Source organism: Papilio machaon, chromosome 13, assembly GCF_912999745.1.
Source record: "Papilio machaon chromosome 13, ilPapMach1.1, whole genome shotgun sequence".
Taxonomy (NCBI): Eukaryota; Metazoa; Arthropoda; class Insecta; order Lepidoptera; family Papilionidae; genus Papilio; species Papilio machaon.
This window is the reverse complement of record NC_059998.1, coordinates 3,606,574-3,626,277: the sequence shown is the minus strand read 5'-3', so window position 1 is coordinate 3,626,277 and position 19,704 is coordinate 3,606,574. Positions and strand designations below refer to the sequence as shown.

General features: G+C 34.4%; 2 protein-coding genes across 6 annotated transcripts; one reads left to right on the top strand and one right to left on the bottom strand.

Moving 5' to 3' along the window:
* Positions 1–2,233: 2,233 nt before the first annotated feature.
* Positions 2,234–13,272, bottom strand: LOC106717901 (ubiquitin conjugation factor E4 A). Its single transcript, XM_045680789.1, has 16 exons — positions 12,480–13,272; positions 11,129–11,260; positions 10,310–10,473; positions 9,882–10,061; positions 9,321–9,473; positions 8,979–9,147; positions 8,651–8,780; positions 8,020–8,214; positions 6,965–7,135; positions 6,423–6,546; positions 5,672–5,821; positions 4,911–5,056; positions 4,436–4,679; positions 3,671–3,833; positions 2,991–3,195; positions 2,234–2,643 (listed from the first exon to the last, which is right to left on the bottom strand). The coding sequence occupies exons 1-16, from the start codon at positions 13,108–13,110 to the stop codon at positions 2,487–2,489; spliced, it is 3,114 nt and encodes a 1,037-aa protein (XP_045536745.1). The 5' UTR covers positions 13,111–13,272; the 3' UTR covers positions 2,234–2,486.
* Positions 13,273–13,819: 547 nt separating this feature from the next.
* LOC106717900 (protein suppressor of sable) lies at positions 13,820–19,704 on the top strand. 5 transcript variants are annotated; one of them, XM_014511855.2, is made up of 4 exons: positions 14,316–14,796; positions 16,094–16,821; positions 17,158–17,352; positions 17,425–19,704. In XM_014511855.2, exons 1-4 carry the CDS (start codon positions 14,771–14,773, stop codon positions 19,605–19,607), a joined length of 3,132 nt encoding a protein of 1,043 aa, XP_014367341.2. In that variant the 5' UTR covers positions 14,316–14,770; the 3' UTR covers positions 19,608–19,704. The 5 variants fall into 5 exon arrangements, with proteins under 5 accessions (XP_045536742.1, XP_045536741.1, XP_014367341.2 ...); XM_014511854.2 differs by having other exon boundaries at positions 17,158–19,704; XM_045680786.1 differs by lacking the exon at positions 14,316–14,796 and adding an exon at positions 13,820–13,979 and having other exon boundaries at positions 16,094–19,704.

Genomic DNA, 19,704 nt, shown 5'->3' with positions numbered 1-19,704 from the left:
AAATGACTTATCCTCTCCTCATAGATAGATAGAGAGAGGAAAGAATAAACAGTCAATCCTCCCACGCTAAAAATCATCCTTCTGTTCTGACTAGGTAAGGACAAGAAGCAGAAGAAGCAGCCATACTTCATGCCCGTCTTCCACTTTAGCAATCCATTCGACAAGGATGTTGTGGGCTTTCGACCGTTTCTTCCATTTTTAGAACATCAGGGAATAAAAAAAAATAAGAAATATGTATATAATTTTATTTAAACATTCCAAACAGTGTCTAAAACACTGATTCTTGACACATTTGTTCACATTGGAATGATACATAATTGTTAAAGGTATTTTATATTGAAAAAAGTGGAACCGAATAACAACCAAATATATTTTTAACAAGAAATAACTTATAAACCTGAAACAAGACGAGTCCATAAAAATAAAATTATATTAACTTATTTTTAACTATGAATAGAAATCAAATATCACAAATAAGAACATACATTACTGAAAAACAACAAGACCACCATAAATTATGTAATGTTTTCCCAATTAAGTTGAATACAAGTGTTTGGTTAGATGTTCGTGGGGCGAAGTTTTAAAGGAATTATGGTCGTTAATTTTAATTAATATACACGCGTTGTTTTAATTAATAAAATGTTTACTTTATGTTGCATCAGTAATTAGCTTTTTGTCATAAGTATTTGGGTCAAATGAGTCGCGCTATATACAATTTAATTAAATAAACATTAATTTAATAAGTAAGAATAGTTAATCAGGCTGCCTTTTGCCAAACCCATTTATCAAGTACATGATGAAGATAAAAATACATCTGTGTTGTCTTAAAGAACGGTTAAATAGGTAATAAATACCTCCCGCTACTTAAAAATATTAAAACAAAATTGTACTTAGTTTATTACAAGTCAAACAAACATTCAAAATATCTTGTTTTTTAATAACCGTTAATTTGTTTGGTGTAACATATGGAATAACGTTTTGTCATCTCCATACTCTTTGGAAAAAAAGAAATAGAAGTTATATGTTTTCAAATAGTTGTTATAACAATAGAACCTCACAGATAATTCCACTAACACGCTTAATTCCAATTTTAAATTGCTATTCCCGCCAAAAAATCCAAAACTCGATGTAACAACTTACCGATGTTTTTTCATAAAAGTGGTATTATTTTTATGTACATAAAAAAACCAATATATAATAAAATGTAATCAATACACAATAAAAATAATTTTTACTTTCTCAATTCTTATCAATATAATTTCTTATGTTTACTCTACTTCTGTTAATTCTGAGTAAGGGTGAGTCTCCACTGTACGACTGTAATAAAATATTGTCCTCTCATTATCTTAAGAAGACAGGGACATGTACTAGTTGAAATTCACGAAAATAAAGAGATGTGTTGTTTTAAAAATAATTTTTCAAACACATCAAAATCAAATGCAGCCTAATCTATTTTCAAGTAGTCACTTAAGTTAATAGCTTAAGCTTAAGTGAATATAATAGCTTTATGTTCTAATTTTAAAAATAGAACATAAAGCTATTTTTTAATCATAATTTAGTTGAAAAAAATATTCAATTATAACCATTTAGGCCAGGGATTTCCAAACTATTTTGGACAAGTGACCCCATTTCCAAAATGAACTGTTATCTCAGTCTCCCATGGCCGAATTATTTACTTTTAAGATCAATTATAATAATAATAATTATTATACATTCTGACTTAGGTCAATAGAAAAGATAGAGTGAGAATTAGCAATGTATTAAGTTCGATATTGACCCCTTTGGGAATCACTGATTTAGGCAGTGGCCCACAGTACCCACGGTAGCGAACATAAATTTCATTCAAACTAGTTAATAGTTTAATATTAAGTAATAAGTTCGACTATATTAAGTCGAAACACTAAAAATATTATAATTATTATTACACCATAATTATATTATGTTGGGTTTACGTTATTACTAACTGTTGCCCGCAACTTCGTCTGCGTAGAATAAAATACTAAGTTTCCAAATGCTATAAAAATAGGCGTATTTTCAAACAAAACCATATGCACTATCCAACACAATGTAGTGCAGCTTTCAATATACGCCTTAATGTTTTGTGAAATGTTAATAATATTATTAAAAATAAATAAGCCTACGTTACTCCTGAATATATTAATAACTTTCTATTGAAAGTACCGTCAAAATCGGTCCAGCCGTATTACATGGGACAAAAAAAAATAAAAAATTGTTTTTGTTATAAGTATAGTAGTAAATACGCCATTGTGTGACTTTACATAACTAAACTATTATTTAATTTTTGTTTAGATTAAACCGAAATATAATTTTGTAGATGGACCTTTACAATAAAAGATATATTAACTGAATAACGTTTTAGGTTAAACTAAAAATTAAATGCGACCTGCGTTAGCCTATCTTTAGAAAGTTATACTAGCCTGGTTATTTCTTTTTGTGATGTACAAATTCTTAAAGACAAATGTTATTTAAGATTCCGAGGTACTGGGTTCGGTTTGAGCAATCTTCATTCTCTGTTCTGCGATCCATTTATGGATTCTTTCCTTGAGTTCGGTGTTGGATTTCACTTGGTCCATGGATAGCGGGGATCGGTTGAATGGATCGGTTTGATCGCTCAGGAGATGTCTGGAAAAAATGAAATTGTTACTGTATATCTTCTTATATAAGTTCCTTGAGTCTTGAGTATCGCGTTGCGCTCGCTTCGTATAAACAACAACTTGAATCGTCGACGCGAGATATTTATTTTGTCAATACATTAATAGCGACTACATTACAACTGCTAATTTGCTTCGACCGTTTGAAAAAAAATTAATTGCGAGCGATTGGCTTTGGCAAAGAAAGATCCAAATGTAAGCGACGCGTGTCGCGGAGCGACTAAAGTCGCCGGGTTACGAAGATTTTCGTTACCTTGTGTACGAAAGCCCTATGAAAGCATAAATAATATGGATGTAAATAGTGAATATGAGTATAACCTGGCGATGGTGGTGCGGTCGACAGTGGTGCGTGAGCTGGGCAGCGTCACAGGGTCGAGCATGAGTGTGCTCATGATGGGGTCCAGGAAGTCATCAGGTGCGTTGGCCAGCAGCTCCTCATCGCGGCGACGCTGTACAGCCAGTGCGGCCACACGCCCCGCCACCTCCTGCAGCGAGCTGATCAGACCACCACCTCCAATACGCACTGCAATACGAGAACACATCATTTATTACCTGGATAAGAGTGCGTGTGAACATTAACATTATTTAAACGTGTTCTGTCAATTTCTCCAAATAACCCATTGACTATTTATGTAAAACTAGTTGTCACCCGCGACTCCGTTCGCGGCAAATTAAAAAATACGTATTAAGTAGCATAAGTGTTCTTCCAGACTATATTCTACATTTGTGTCAAATTTCATCAAGATTCGTTAAGCCGTTCCGGAGATATCTTCAAACAAACATCCATCCAATCTAAATTTTCGCATTTATAATATTAGTAAGATATGCATGTACATTTATATATTAGTAATGTCTGTTGTAAAATAATCTTAGCTTAGACTATCTGAACTACTCAATATAAAGTCGAACATGGATAAGCGAGAGTCCAAGATACCGCTATATTATTCTCGCTCATCTTGGTTCGACTATACCATATGTTACACCACTCGTTAGTATACCTAGTACAGTTTCAGCGAGTGAGAAGAGCTGAGGCGAGTAGCATCTGCCATCATCAGAGACAGCGGCACAGAAGCGCTCGTTGTTACCCAACTCTACGTACATGCGGCAGATGTCCATCACAGTATTAGCTGGCTCGAATTCGTACTCCTTCAGGTCTTTCACCTGGAACGTTATTTTATAATTTAAAGAATACAGTCGACATCTCTATAATTCAAAGTTATCACAGGTTCCCTACAAAATCTCTTTATATTTCGAACTCAATCAAAATCAATACATTTTTATGTAATTGGTAATTCGAAGGAAAAAATTATTGCTATATAACAAAACGACGTGTTAATTCAAAGTCATAGACGTCCAACACTCGACGAATTCAAAGTTGCAGAGCGAAAGAGGTCTAACAGATTGTAAAAGGCGCTTACGAAGCGAAGTGTAAAGACCGTTAGGGCTATAACTATAACTAGAATTGCCAGGTCGCCAAACCTACTAGCCGGACAGACCAGCCAGTTTGGCCGGACATTTGGGTAGAAAGGTCGGACATCTTGTATTATTTAGGATTTTGTCTCAGTATTAATAGGTACACTCTCGTTTGGGGAATGTAAAAAGCCTAACAAAAGCCGTACAACTCGGACACCGTTTATTTTGGCCGGACACGCAATCAAAAAGCCTACCTATATCCGGCTTTATCCGGACGCCTGGCAACGCTAACTATAACCATTGTGAATTTTTACTAAGCATATTTTTTTTTAAATATATGAATATATTACCTTAAAATTCTTTTTATTAGGTCCAACTAGATGCAATAAGAAGTAGTTAAGCATGGATGCGATGCGGTCCACGAGTGTGGGATGACAGAAGACGTAGGGCGCGTGCGCAGTCAGCCGCACCAGAGTACGTATAGTGTCACGACCGAGTATGTTGTCGAAGCGCGCCAACATGCCGATGTGCGAGAGGTTGGAGAGTTGCTGTTCTCGTTCTTGTACAGATAGAGTCTCCCATTCACCTGATACTCTGGAACAAATTATAATTTATCTTTAAAATACCATGAGTAGAACAAAACAAAAAAAAATTGATTCGGGCAACGGTCACTTCGCTATTTCGGCGAATTCGAGTGTAACTTGCTTAGGTTAAGCACAAAATCATAATAATATAGAATATAGTGTGCTGTTATAGCATGGAATGGAACGAGATAAGATGGGATGGGATGTGATGGGATGGGATGGTATGGGATAGTATACTGACTGCATGGTCTGCAACGTGCGTATCTGCGCCATGTTATTGAGCGCCTCGTCAAGCAGGAAGATGGCGTCGTTCATGAGTAGATTGACGAAGCGCAAGAACAACGGCGGGTGTACCGCTTCCATGTTCGCTTCTGCCTCGCGAGCCAGCTTACTGAAAATATTTTATATCAACTGTTAAAATTGTCCTAATATGCTAAATAAAAAATAAACTCGGTAATAACTTTCAATAAATATGTCAGCATTTTTTATAATGTTAAAAGTTCTTGATATATATACAACATTCACAATCAAATAAAGTAGAAAAAATCACATGAAAATAATATGCTTAATACATCGAGGAATACTCATATCTTATTATTACGTTAGCGTTGTTTTTTTTTCAACATTCATGGGTTTTTTAAAACGGTTTAAAAGGCGAAGAACAATTCGTCGTGTTGTAAACAAGGTACATTTAGAGCTCTTCACGGTGGCCTACTTACAAAAAAATTGTCTTGTTCTTTGCAACGAGATAAACTCCCCTTACAAAATACCCAATGAAGCTTAAAAGGCAGCATCGAGTTACGCAAACAACGGCATAATAGTAAACAGCAATTGTCGTGTACCTCTGTCCGACCTTTTTACTTAGAGATTTATTCTATTTAAAAGAGCGATAGGCATTTAAAAAGCAGCATTTTATTGGTTATTGTTCCGTCATCTCAATGCTTACGAAACGTACTTATTGTCGCTTTTAAGGTGGTATATCGCCAGATTGCCTGATAGTACATACGTGAAAGCGTCCCTGTGCTCCTCCATGGTCCAGAGGAATTCCATGACGAGGTACATGGGGCGGCGGTAGTTGAACTTCTGCTCGAACTGCACGCTCTGTCCCGTCATCTCTATACCCACGAACACATCCAGCAGGCACGGCACCAACTGACAACATACAATATGAAACCCTAGTCTTGCGTCTCGTGTCTACCTAGGAAATATATATACTATTTCGAAAAAATAAAAAGAAATTTAAAATTAAAAGTAAATTTAACCTGAATTCGAAACAATTTTTTTAAATTAGTTAATTTATTTGATGACGACTTACATTCTTTTACAATTTGTTTTTTTTTTTCTTTACTTAATTTAATTTTTTTTTTGTTTTAAACGCATGTTGTGGTTTTCTGTTACTCAAATTGCTTTTTGTTATGTTCGTCTAATACGAATATGGTTCGATTGTAATTTTTTTTATTATTTTATTTTTATATTGAAAAAGCTAGAGCTTAACCACGATCCCACCCGAACTTAGGTGGTGTGTCTGTATGCTGTATATCAAAATTTTAGTTATTTAGTACAAAAAAGCTACTTTAAGAACTTCTTTTTACGGGACTTTTAATTGAAGGTAGCTTATGTACGCTGGAGTAACAATTTTTTTTTAAATTAACACTCGAAGTTCCGGGCTACATCTAGTATATAATTAAAAGTTTAATTTTAAATGTTAATAATCGTACTAAAGGAATCATATTGTTTACCTAAAATATATTACCTGTAACCGATGCGGGTTCTCCTTGAAGAGCTGTTCCCTGGAGAAAGATGCGAGGTTGCTGAGCGGCACCTGGTCATCAGGATGGTTAGGCAACATCGCCTCCAAGCACTCCGCTAAACGCGCTCTGTAATTTACATTTACTATGTTACAACAATAAAATGTTATTCCACGATGAAAGAAAATAAATAAATATAGCTTTTGTTATTCAATGATAGTATAGCTTTTTAATGGCAAAAGAAATTTTGAAATCTGTCCAGAAGTTTTTGAGTTTAATCGTAACTAAAAAACTATTAAATTGAAATTGATTACTTTCTTCTCTAGACACATTACTAGTTTTATACATTTACCAACTTTCGCCCGCTTCTTGATCCGCGCGAAATTAAAAAAAAACTTAAATAACTTCCAAACTACCTTTTACATCTATGCCAAAGTTCAGCGAGGACCTTCTAACAAACATCCATCCATTCAAACATTCACATTTATAATATGGAACACTTTTGGGCTAAAAATTGTATTGGTCTAATGTAGTAAAACTGGGTGACCTAAGATGGGGGTTATATGTGCGTGTGGCATCTCCCATGAAGGCGAGGACCAGCGTGAGTGCGGGCTGCAGCAGTCCCACCACGTCAGCCTCCTCAGTGATGGCGCCCGCAGTACGCCGCGCCATAGAGATCAGCACCACTATATTCTCCAACACGAACTCTGGGATACATCTGTTGAAGTATTTGTTTAAGAGCAATTCAGTTTAAGTAGATGGCGCCACCAAATACATAGAACTGGCACATATTGACGCTGATACATATTTATGATAAAATGTATCGAATAGAAACATCTATTGTTTTTGTTTTTTTTCTTGTTACTTCGTGTGTGTGTGTTTTTCTTCATGTTTTAACAAGTTTTTTTTGTGTTTAATAAGTTGTGTATCAAAAATAAACAGTCTCTTTTCAGTGTTTTACTGAAAAAATTACCTTATTCGTTAATCAAACCGTACCTTTTCTATATTAATAGGTAAAGCAGTCAAAAACGATATGTTAATTACATAATTTCGTATATTAAACACTATTCTCCCTGTAAATAAAAACTTTGTGAACTAAACCTAGACATAGACATTTTTACAACCTTTTATTTACTTTCACCTGTCCCGATTTTTATATTCAAATTTTGTAAATTAAATTTAAACCACATTCCGGTTACTGAGCTTAAATTTTGCATATGTTTATAAATCGCGTAACAATGCAATATTATGATATTGTTTATCTGATGATGGTGCTGGAAGGTTATAGTAACTTCGCAATGAAACGACATAACCTCATCCTGTTCGGGCTTGTTTCAATCGTCATAAAGATCTTTTTTGTGATATTTTTAATTAACAAGAATATATTAAAAGCTTGTACTTAAAAAGTTTTTTTTACACCAAACTTCGTACATTACAAAATATTTTGAAAAAAAAAAAAAAACTTTAATTTTGTCAATAAAATAAAAAAAACAACAGCAGAAATTAAGAACAACCCTTGAATCTAGAAGTTCAGAGTATTATTGTTTTTTGTATTCAGAACGTCACAAAACCGTCACTATCAATAATAAAAGTTCGTCTAACCTCAAAGTGTCAGGTGGCGGGGCAGGCAGCGGCATGTGTATGGGCACGAGAGTGAGCGGCGCGTAGCCGGCGTGCGCAGGCTGTACATCTGTACGTGCGGCCACCTGCACCAGCCACGTGCACGTCATCGCCTGGAACCTGTGCAGGTTGGTCAGCATGTCCGCCTCCAGCAGCGCGCAGCGGAGACTCATGAACCTATAAAGGTCCAAAAATAAATATGTAAAAAAGTTACACACCAGTATGTGATACAAATGTTTTTTTTTTCGAGAGTGAGTTAATATAAGAATAAACATATTTAAATAAACACTAGAGGTCACCAACGACTTCGTCAGCGTGGAATTAAAAAAAGCAAAGACAGACACAAATTTTAAGGATTGGTTTTTTCATTGTCGGTAACGTAAAAACATATTGTGTATGAAATATGATTCCTTTTCGATATTAGTACAGACACTCCAATTTCATTAAAATAAATATATATAATGATTTCTGTAGTGCGAACACACAATAAAAAGATAATAATAATAATTAGATAATGTAAAAAACTAATCTGTACCCTACGATAATCCCAGGAGAAAATAAGAATTTAACAACATACAAATATGTTACTTTATAAATGTCTCTTTTGTCTTACTTGGTCATAAGATGATGTCCTCTTTGCCGCATAGTCTCAAGTAGATGTGGTGCAACATCAGACAAAGCACGCTGTGTCCTCCCCAACTCCTGGCCGAAGCGCCACAGCTTCTCCGCACAAACACGGACACCTTTAATTATTAACATAGTAGTTATTTATTTCATATATTCTTTCTTTTCTTATAGAAAAAGTCCAGTATCTAAAAAAATTGTGTAAAAAACATTTCAATAAGATTATGTTCAAATAATTAGTAGTTACACTAGCAGTAGTTAATTTTACTATAACACAAATAAGTCATTATAATTATCCTTATTGAGTTTTTACTTACCAAGGTCAATACATTTCTGTGTCATAAAGAAGCATTCGGTAACAAAATTGTAAGTATCCGCAGTCGGTCTTTTGATACTCTGATTATTCTCGTCCTCACGCGGTGGCAATAGACAAGTCTCACTGTGCAAGCAGTCTAAATGCACTGATTTAGCTGCACATTCTTCTGGCTGAAAATAAAGATAAGTAAAATTAATAAAAAAAAACTTACTCTATTACTATTATGAAAAATTCAACATGTGATGAACAGCATTCCAACAAACTGGCAAGTTACAAATTAAATTCAACCTTATAATTTTCAAGAAAACAATTTTTTTTCTATAGTCATCATAATAACACTCACCGGCACTGCTCCATATGTTGGGTCAATTTTGAGAGATTTAGGATCATCCGGAGTGCTACAAAATGGTTGACATAGCTGCAACAGTACAGCGCCCAAGTTCAACATAAACCCATCAGACACACAATTCAATGTTGCTCCACTTATCTCGGTGGCCTGTAAAACATATAAATTATTTCGATATATAGCATTACTAGCCTTCGCCCGCGACTGCGTCTTAATATAATATATAGTAGCCTATGTGTTCTTCCAGATTATGTTCTACATCTATTTCAAATTTCAACGAAATTCATTCAGCCCTTCTGGAGATACCTACCAACAAACATCCATCCATCCATCTAAACTTTTGCATTTATAATATTAGTAATGCTACACTGCTTTTTACCAAAATCACTTTTACATACACCAAATCCAAACACGTAATTCACTTAGTTTAAAAAAAAGCAAACATTTAAAACTGCTAAATTCATTTTAAACAAACACATGCTTCTTTTTTTTAGTTGGTAATATACTAAAATAATATGTTTACAAGTAATTTTAAAAAGAAATATATAATTTACTCACCTGTACATTCCACAGTTTTCCTCTAGCCACATTAGCTTTAAGACATTTACCAATCCAGGTCAGTAAACGGTTCCTCATTTGTGGCCCACCCTTCAATAGCGTCAGGAATATCTTGTGCATATTGTTGATCAAATGTGAAGATGCATTCCAAATAGAATTCTCAATCATTGATGTTCCTGCCTGTACCATAAAGTATTATGAGCAATTTCAATTATGAATAGAACTTTAAATTTTCAAAACAACATTTATTTTTTCTAGTTTTTCAACTGAAAATTATTAAGGATACAAATCTGATACGAGAGATCTATGTTCATTGAAGAATTTTTATGATGAAGATATAAGTGATTTTTGAGTTTATTGTGAACAAATAGAGACTCAAGTATTTCTTTTAATCATTTTAACACTACTAAAGTTAAATTACACATTACCGAATCCAAGGGACCATCAAAGAACTGGAAAGTTGCATTTGGTTTAGGAGGCAACACAGATAAAGTAAGAAGTGCGCCAAGTACAGAATTCTGAAAATGTCTTCCTATTGTTTCATCTTTTGGTTCACATGACTCCATCAATATTGGTGCCAGGTTTGGGTTGCCTTAAAAGGGGTAAAATATATATTCTAAAATGTAGTTACTTGAAATTTATACATCTTACTAATATTATGAAGATTTGTTTGTATAGAGGGTTATTTTTTAGAAGGTATATCTAAAATGGCTGCATGGTCTTGTTGAAATTTGGTATAAATGTAGAGCGCAGTCTATGAGAACATATAGGCTTCCTGTGATATGTGTGCAGTTTCCGTGGGATACAATTGATTTAAACATTTACTTGGAAACTCCACAATGGTTCATATCTTATTGACGTTTGGCATAGATATAGATACATACATAATCTCAAGTAACATATGAGATACTTTTCACCCTTTTTTTATTCAGTTCAGACAAAGTTGTGTGCAAAAGCTATTAACATATGTAAGTAAATCAGTTCTTTAGTTTTTGTTCAATTTTGTACTGATATTGCTTTTCAATAGACGTAAATGTCCATCTTTAGTACACTTCAGAAATATTTACTGTCATAGAATTCAATACAGAGGAAGACTGATGTGTAAAAAGAAGTTAATTCAGATATAACAGCTGATAGACATATATAATATGTGCTGTGCTGACCCTCTATAGGGAAAAGGGAGGAATGATGATGATAGTATTCAATACGGAAAACAATGTAATTGCATATTTAAAGAATACACTTACTTGCAAATAAGTGTACACATGGGAGTATATATATTGGTAGATTAATTATGTTTGACTTCATAACATGTAGTGTTATTCTATTAAGAACTGGAATCATGGCATCTTGCAATTGTTTCTGGCAATCTTCTCCACCTGAAAAAAACAATTTGAGTTCATGTGTCTCGAGTATAAAGTAATAAACATTGAAAATAGTTTATTAATATCTAGGAACATGGAACCTAACTCTACCATAAATGCATAGATGTAACTCATTATGAGGCAATCAGCAATTTAATGGTCACTAAGGAAGCTCTGTAATGGAAACTTACTATGAAAAATCTACTCTAAGGGGTTGTTTAAGTAACCCTAAAACAATCAAGTGCGGCCATTAGACTTAGGAGGCAAAGTTTATTGTGTAATGCAATTATTTTTTTTAAATTGGGCTAGAGTATTTAGAAGTTTAACTTCGGGTAAAATAAAAAATATGTACAGTCAAAACCGTTTATGGCGACATCGTTTAGAACAACATACCAGTTAAAATGACCAAAATCAAAGGTCCTGGCTGAATGTTATATGACCGCTTTATCGAAAACATTGGTTTTTACGACATTGTTTACTACGACATACCGCATTAAGCGACCACATTTGGTTAATGTTTTCGGAGAATTATATCTGTAGAACGACCGGCTCAGCTGTATTGTAAACAATTTGAATAGGTAACAGTATCCACATCTGGCACAGTATAATAGTCAATGGCTATTAGCGTAAAAGTAAACAAAGTTTAGGGTCTTTTGTAATTCTTAGAAACAAAGCAAATGCATGCCGTAGCCTCAAGGCCCGCTTCGTCATATCTCTTTAGTCAGTTTGTTGTCAGTGCGAAAATGAACAGGAAGTCTCGGAAGAACAATTTACAGTGACAACTTTGATTGACGGTCTTAATGCTGTTAGTGTATTACGAAAGATTGTTCTTTTTAATGAAGAGTTCCACATGCAGGGAAATTGTGACGATACGCTGATTAAAATCCAACGTGAATTACAAAATGTGTTTGCACGACAGAAGTGTTTCAAACAAACTAAAATTACAGATTTTATGCATACAAAAATGATGGAAAAATGATATTGTCCTTTTATATTATACGTTTGAATTGAAGTAAACAAAATGCGGTTTAATTTCCTACATGAATTTACATAATTTTCCTATTAATACCTGTCACCAGTTGTTACAACTATCGGTTTTTACGACTCAATATGAGTAGTCCCTTCGATGTCGTTATAACAGATTTTTGACTGTATATCTATAACACAGAAGTGTAGGCTAGGCAGAGATTTTAATTTGCCAATTAACTTCCCAGTAAAGTAATATTAGTATTACCTTCAGCCACAAAAGCCTTCACCAAATCTTCAAAAAATGTATGACTTTGTGGATCTACATGTTGAAGCAACTGATAAAGCTGCAAAGAGAAATCCTGGTCTTCAAACAGAGCCGGCTGTTTCAAAGCAGTTATGGCATTTCTAAATATTAACTCCCTCATTTTTGTCAATGCATTCTGTACAGTGGCTGAATTTAATTGTTCATAACTTTGCAAATTCTGCAAAGAACTGAACAAATATGGGAACACTTGACTTTGCACAACATGTTCTTTACATGCTCTGTTCGTTTTAGGTATAACATGTGTCTCAACATTTTGTAGCAGCAACCTCTCAAACAGTGCTTGTTCTAATGTTTCCAAGTCTATGTAAATCTTAGGAGCAATGACTTGCGATAACTCTTCCAAGAACACTAGTTGTCTATCTGATGAAGGTCCATCAATAGCTTTATTGTTGATAGTAAAATGAAATACATTTTCCACCATGCTATTAACTGTTTCCAAGTCTTCATCCTCTTGTGATTTCTTGAAATTAATTTGCTTTGGTATGTTATCCCCATTGTATTCATTGTCATTTGGTGGTTTTACTTCTGACACTCCCAATAAACCAGCAAATGGATTATTTGGATCTGACATTGTTAATTTTTGTTAACGACAATAGTAATAACAATTGCCTATTTATGTTATTTATAAAGAATTTACATTCTAGTACACGTACGTTCAATTCTGAAATATAACAATTTGTCACTTTTCAGTTAAAACACATTAGAAGGTTTCAAAATACGCAAATTGACAATTAATCAAAATATGCTGACTATTGTTTCGTTATCACAACTTGAAGTTGATAAAAAATTGACAATGAAGACGAAGCTGAAAGAGAATGACGTTTGAATTTATAAAACAAAAATTTTAGTGATTTGTAATTTGTCACATCACTATTTAAAACAGATTGTTTAAATTCCTTTTTCATAATTATTTAGGAAAACTTCAATTTTAACAATTTAATTCATGTAAAATATTGAAGAAGTTGAATTAATTTTAAAATTAAAATATAATATTCACATCATGAGTACATTTATTTATAATCTGTTTAAACACATTCGTCAAAATAGTACTTTTTTTTAATAAAGTTATATTTTTAAAGAAATCGAAAATCATTTATTCTTAAATTCCTCAAAAATATTTATTGATGTATTTAAAATAATGTTAGACGTCTATTATAACCTCCATAGAAAAAGTTTTATAATAATGAGTAAGTCTGACCGGAAAAAGGAACCACCTGAGAAACAACTCTCAAAGCGACAGTGGCGCTGTTTACCGTAGTGTGGATTTGAGGAACTAATGTTTTAGAAATAACTTCTTTGTTTTGCTGCAGTCGTCGTCCGAATCCGAAATCAATATTGCGTATACTCGAATTGTTACGTCGCCTTTATGCAGCAATGCTATGAAAAACATATTTTATATGGCGTATAGTAGTCGCACATAGTGAAACGTTAATATTTAATGTAAGATTGGTAACACTTACTATTATTTACTTGCTAGGTCTTAAAATGAATGCGTGTCCCCTATTATTTGTACAAGTGCTTGCTTAGCTGAAAAATTACTACACGTGGTATATATGACTTACACATATTATTTATAATTTAAACGCGTTTACAAATCTTAAAATATGAACGCTGTTATTGTATATATTAAATTATTTTCGTAAATTTGATGTACGTATACATATATCAAGATGGCGGTTGCTTTCCCAAGCGCTAGATAAAGGCGTCGTTAGATGCGTCCTATTTTTCTGTATAAAATATCTGACAGTGCATGAACTAATTATTAGTTTAATATGGATATTATGCCTAAATTACTAAGAGTATGGTGTCGGCATCGGCCTTTTTTTATTGATATTGTAGGTGTTTTGCCATATTTTGATCAAGGTACATATATATTATACTACCAAATTGAAAAGGCATTGGGTGTAGTTGTGAGTCACTGTACGCCAGTAATACTTTGTGTATGTGTGTGTAAGCGTGATACGCTGCGTGACCTCGAAAAAGGAAGGACATGGCTATCTTGACGTTCTAGAAGGCTGACGTCATTCAATTTGATTCGTCGCCTGAGCGCAACGCACAGCAAGACATTGTGAAATGTGAACGGCCACCCACTGCTTGCATTACCACTTATATCTACTAATTTATTTATTTTAAAGTGGTGGCTATGAACAGTTATTCCACTGTTTCTATCCATACATGTTGATTTTATAACTGCGCTACACTAATTTGTGATTTCTGGAGATATTATCCCAATGCTAATTGTTTCGACGAATATTAGGTATAGTATATAAGAAATCAATGGCGATTAATTCCGCTGCTATGATTAAATTAGACAATGAAATTCATTAATGGTACTTGTTTCCTACTGTAAATTGCCTTAATTTTGGTTTTACGCAACATGAGGTTTTCAAATACATACAGAAAGGTTTCTATGTGTGAGTGACTTATAGCTACACCACAGTATGTAGTAATTATTGCATCAATGTAAGTTGGGTGTGGTTATATTAAGTTTAAAACTATTAATTATTTTACAGCTGTAAATTTCTACTAAAGTTTTTTTTTTGCTTAGAAAATTGTATTAATAGTATGCTTCACAATGTTCATTTTAAATTGGTCGGGTTATACAGCTTATCCATTTGCGACGTTGCCAAGTTTCTTTGATGACGTAACGTACAGCGTATTTAACGATTCACAAAGAATTTTCACAATTAAGAATTATCTTGATGTAAAATTAGATATAATATTTTACGCTAAATTGAAATATTTTGATATCTCTTTACCAGGTTAAATTATAAGGTATTTTCTTAGAATGTGATGGGGATATGCATTCAAATGTGCTAATCGCCATTTGACACAAACACGGCTATTTATGGAATTTTTTGCTTTGTTAAATATGTTTATTTTTACATTCAGTGTTAGTTTTCGTTTTTTTTTTTTCATCGCGAATAAAAAAGACACTAATGGCCAATACACTTTTAACTAACGCTAATGATGACATTGCTCATAACTTATTTTATATTTTAGTTCAATTTAATCATTTCACTTATTAGTTACAAAATATATTAATTTATTCAAATTCTCCAAATTAATAATTAGTTAATTATTACTAAAAACCATTAAACCATTATTTTTCAAACGCTCTATAAACTCGATAACTAACGATATTTTTAAAAAGCAACTTAATAAAACGTATCTTAATAATAAGTCGCATAGATCCCAACAGAAATGAATAAGGGTGACAAATTTAAGATGTAATTAAAAAATTTCTCTTTTTTTTAGAAAAGACTGGCTCGCCAATTGAAATTTTTAGAGTTTACATCAATAATGTTTGAACTTTTCGATTAGTATGTGTACCAGCTTATAAAATAAAATAATACATTCTATTTATAATGTAAAAAATATATCGGGATTATTAAACCGAGAAAATTATAACAATAAAACATTGACCTTGATTAGTAAGTTATGTAAAATAATACTTTCAAAATATAAAATACCGTAAAGTAGTTTGAAAATGACAATAAAAAAATGTAATAATACAAGTTTCACATCGTAATCAAATAATTTCTCAATTCCAGTGCATCCTTCACAATGGCAGAGACTGCACCAAATGTTCTGTCCGAAGATTTGGAAGACGGCGAGATTGAGAGCGAAGGAGAAGAGGTAGCAGAAAATGTGGTAACTGGTAAAACGGACGAATGTAATATAAAGAATGAAGAAAATCAAGATATACATAAGGCAGAACAACAACAATTTTATTATTCGAAATCAGGTAAAAAGAAAAAATCGAAGTCGCATAAAGGTGAGCCAAAGTTCAAGGACAAAAATAAGAAAAATCGTAAATACACTAGTCCCATAGATGACGATTTTGCTGGTAATATTGAAAAAGCTATAAGAAAAGCTATGAATAAAAATGAAGATAATCAAGGTGATGTCGAGGATGATGTTGAAGAACGTCGTAAATATAAAAAAAGAAAAAAATATGACAGCAAAGATGGCCCGGGTAAAAAGCGCAAGAAACAAGAATATCCTGATGAAATGGATGAAAGCGAAATGATGTGTGTTAGAGGTGCATCGCCAGTTCATAAAAATTCCCCAGCAGAAGCATTTCAGGAAAATGATAGCTCTTATGCGTCTGATAGCAGTCAAGAATCTCGGGGACCCCCACAACATCGCCCACAACGGCAGAGACCACCTCAACGTGAAAGGAATAAGAACAATAAAAACGACAGGAGAAGAGGTATACATCCAATGCAAGATCCCGAAGGCGTTTGTTTGTACTACATGCAAGGGAAATGTCAGAAAGGTGATGAATGTCTTTTTTCACATGATGTTCAACCTCCTCGAAAGATGGAGCTTTGCAAATTTTACCTTATGGACTGCTGTGCGAAACGAGATAAGTGTTTATATATGCACGCAGATTTCCCTTGTAAATTTTATCACACTGGGCTTCCTTGTGTATATAAAGACGATTGTAAGTTCGCACACGGTAAACCCTTGAATGACAGTCTAAAAAATATTCTTCTAAAGCATATAGAATCCGCTCCCAAAGAGATTTTAGGAGATTTCCCTAGATTGAATAGGGAGGGAGCCCTAAAATTAATACAAACAACTCAATTAAAACTAATGCAACAATTTTCAGAAAACACTGAGTCTCAAGAGAGAAGTATTCCATCTCTTTTCGAATTAAATATCCCGATTCCTCAAAATTCCCCGGATAGCTTCCAAATGCATCAGTATAACAACGAAAGACAAAAGGTGTCACCGAAAATACGGCAGTCGAGGTGGCAAAATGAAGGTTCAAATCCGAATTTTGGTATGAACATGTCCCCCAATGGTAATACCAGCTCAAGTAACATTCTTAATATTAAAAATTTAACAGGAGTTTTAACGCCTAAACAAATTTCAGATCTTACCAAAATGGGTATTGAAAATTTAGATCAACTTGGCCAATTAACAGTATTACAGTTAAATAGTATTGGTATATCTTTAAAACAAATAACTGAAATACAATTAAATACAATGAGCATACAAAAGTTAGGTTTAATTAATAACGTCGATCAACAGGCGCAAGCATTTGTAGGACCCAATGCTGGGGCTCAAGATATGGACCTAAGAGTGCCGCCTGTGGTCCAAGTTTCAAGCAATGTACCAATATCAGCAGACTTACCCGGGCAGGATATTGACATGCGCTTTCAGCCTAATGTTTCGCTTCAAAAAACCGAGGACCCCTCCGACACGACTGAAGGTAAAAGCACAGAGCAGAATAAGGACATGATTGACATAGACCAGTACACCAAGGACGCTTTAAAGTTTGCGTTGAAGGATAAAGAAAATATTGACATCTCTAACGAGTCGTTTGAAAACGAGAAATCTGTCCCTTCCATCGAGTCTAAAGATGTCGATCATAGAGTACTGCCTTTCGCTAATGACGATGCAAGAACGCGACATACTAAAAGTGAAGATAAGCCTAGACAAGCAGAATGTGATACAGATATTAGATTTCTACAACCAGAACCACTCTTTAAAAATACCGAGAAGCGTCATCGTCGCTCAACTACTGATGATGAAGATAACAATCTTTTGATCGATGAAAAATGGTATTCTAGTGATGAAGAAAAAGGAAGCAAGAAGAAATCACCGGTTTCGTCACCAAAATCCTTAATGTCACCGCCTGCACCTCATATTATAGAACCATCAACCGTGTTAAGTAGACTGGGAGATTTGTCAAAAATTGATATAAGCGAAGAGGTCACCAAATTGCTCAATATCATGAAAAACAACACACAAGACAACAAACAGAACACTGCAGATGTGTCGGAGGGTCGCATATCACGGGATCCTAGGTCGAGACGTTCTCCGGATACAGTCAGCGATTCTGGTAAGACGAACAAGAAGTCCCCACGGGTATCGATTTATGAATGTATAGATGGTGAACCCACAGATGGACGACGAAGAACTGATGTCGATTTACGGCAAGCCGACTACAAAGCACCAACGTTTGGCGACACTGACTTAAGACAAAGCGCCGCTGGCGACATAGATTTTCGGTTAGGGTTGCCATTTAAAGCCATACCGAATTACACGCCGGCATCCGAAATTAATGGTTCTATAAATAGCCATCCACCAATTTCATATAAGCTGGTACCAATTGACATACCCCGACCCGATTATACGGACATTAGAAATAGCACAGCTAAATCACAAGCTCTACAGGATCCTAGGTTAAGGAAAGTGTTTCGACTATCGGTGGACGAATCCAACAGTGACAGTGAGAAGCCTCCAAAAGTGACGAGTACAGCGCCGCGGGTTGACCCTCGACGAAAGCCGAAAGAACCTGAAATTGTACCAGAGCAGAAGTCCATAGACTTACAGACTATACTACAGAACTCCAACTGGTACAAAGAGTTGAGCTCCACGCAGAAAATATTTGTGAATCAAAATTTGGTACCTGTTACCCAAATGATAAAACAGTATCAGCAAGAGAAGTCTTCGGGTAAAAAGTTCGATCTCTCCAGTATACAAAGTAATACAGTTTTATGTAATATTTTCACGAATTTAGGTGTATCTTTAGGAGAAAACGGTGAGTATTCGTATTTGCCAAAGCCGAAGGAGGCCTTACTGAAAACGCCTGTTAATTTTAGTCAAGGTAGCCTGTCATTCAACATGAACGTCGGCGGTGGGATGGAACCGAATATGAATATGATGAATGTGCCCTCTATGGGTATGGGGGCTGTTCCCAACGTGAACAATTTAAACGTAGGTCATATGCATAACTTCAATCAGCCACTATCGGATCCCCGAGGAGGTCCAACACCGGGTCTGCTCGGCATCGCACCTAATATTCCTCACAATTTTAATAATAGTTACGGTGGTCCGAATAATTACGGGAACAACATGTCTTTCAATGGACCTCCTCAGGGTAACGACTTTAATTATATGGATGGAGATCAGAATTTCCAGAGATTTCCAAACAGAGGAGGTCACCGCGGCAGAGGGAACGACCGGTGGAATCGAGGGGGCTCCGGCCGGGGACATCGGGATAGAAAAAATTTTAACGATAGGGGTAATTGGAAAAACGATAGGCATTAGGTAATGTACATTATACTCTTTACATAGTGATAATTGTATGTAATTAAATTATTGTTATAAATATAGGAACCCTTCCACAATACAAAATGTGATTAAG

Coding starts and splice junctions, on each gene's coding strand:
- LOC106717901 (XM_045680789.1), bottom strand. CDS start 13,110: ATGTCAGATCCAAATAATCCATTTGCTGGTTTATTGGGAGTGTCAGAA. Junction 11,261..12,479: donor GAAGGCTTTTGTGGCTGAAG/GTAATACTAATA, acceptor TGTTTTTTTCAG/GTGGAGAAGATTGCCAGAAA. Junction 6,547..6,964: donor ACATATAACCCCCATCTTAG/GTCACCCAGTTT, acceptor TGTAAATTACAG/AGCGCGTTTAGCGGAGTGCT.
- LOC106717900 (XM_045680785.1), top strand. CDS start 14,771: ATGCTAATTGTTTCGACGAATATTAG. Junction 14,797..16,093: donor ATTGTTTCGACGAATATTAG/GTATAGTATATA, acceptor TCTCAATTCCAG/TGCATCCTTCACAATGGCAG.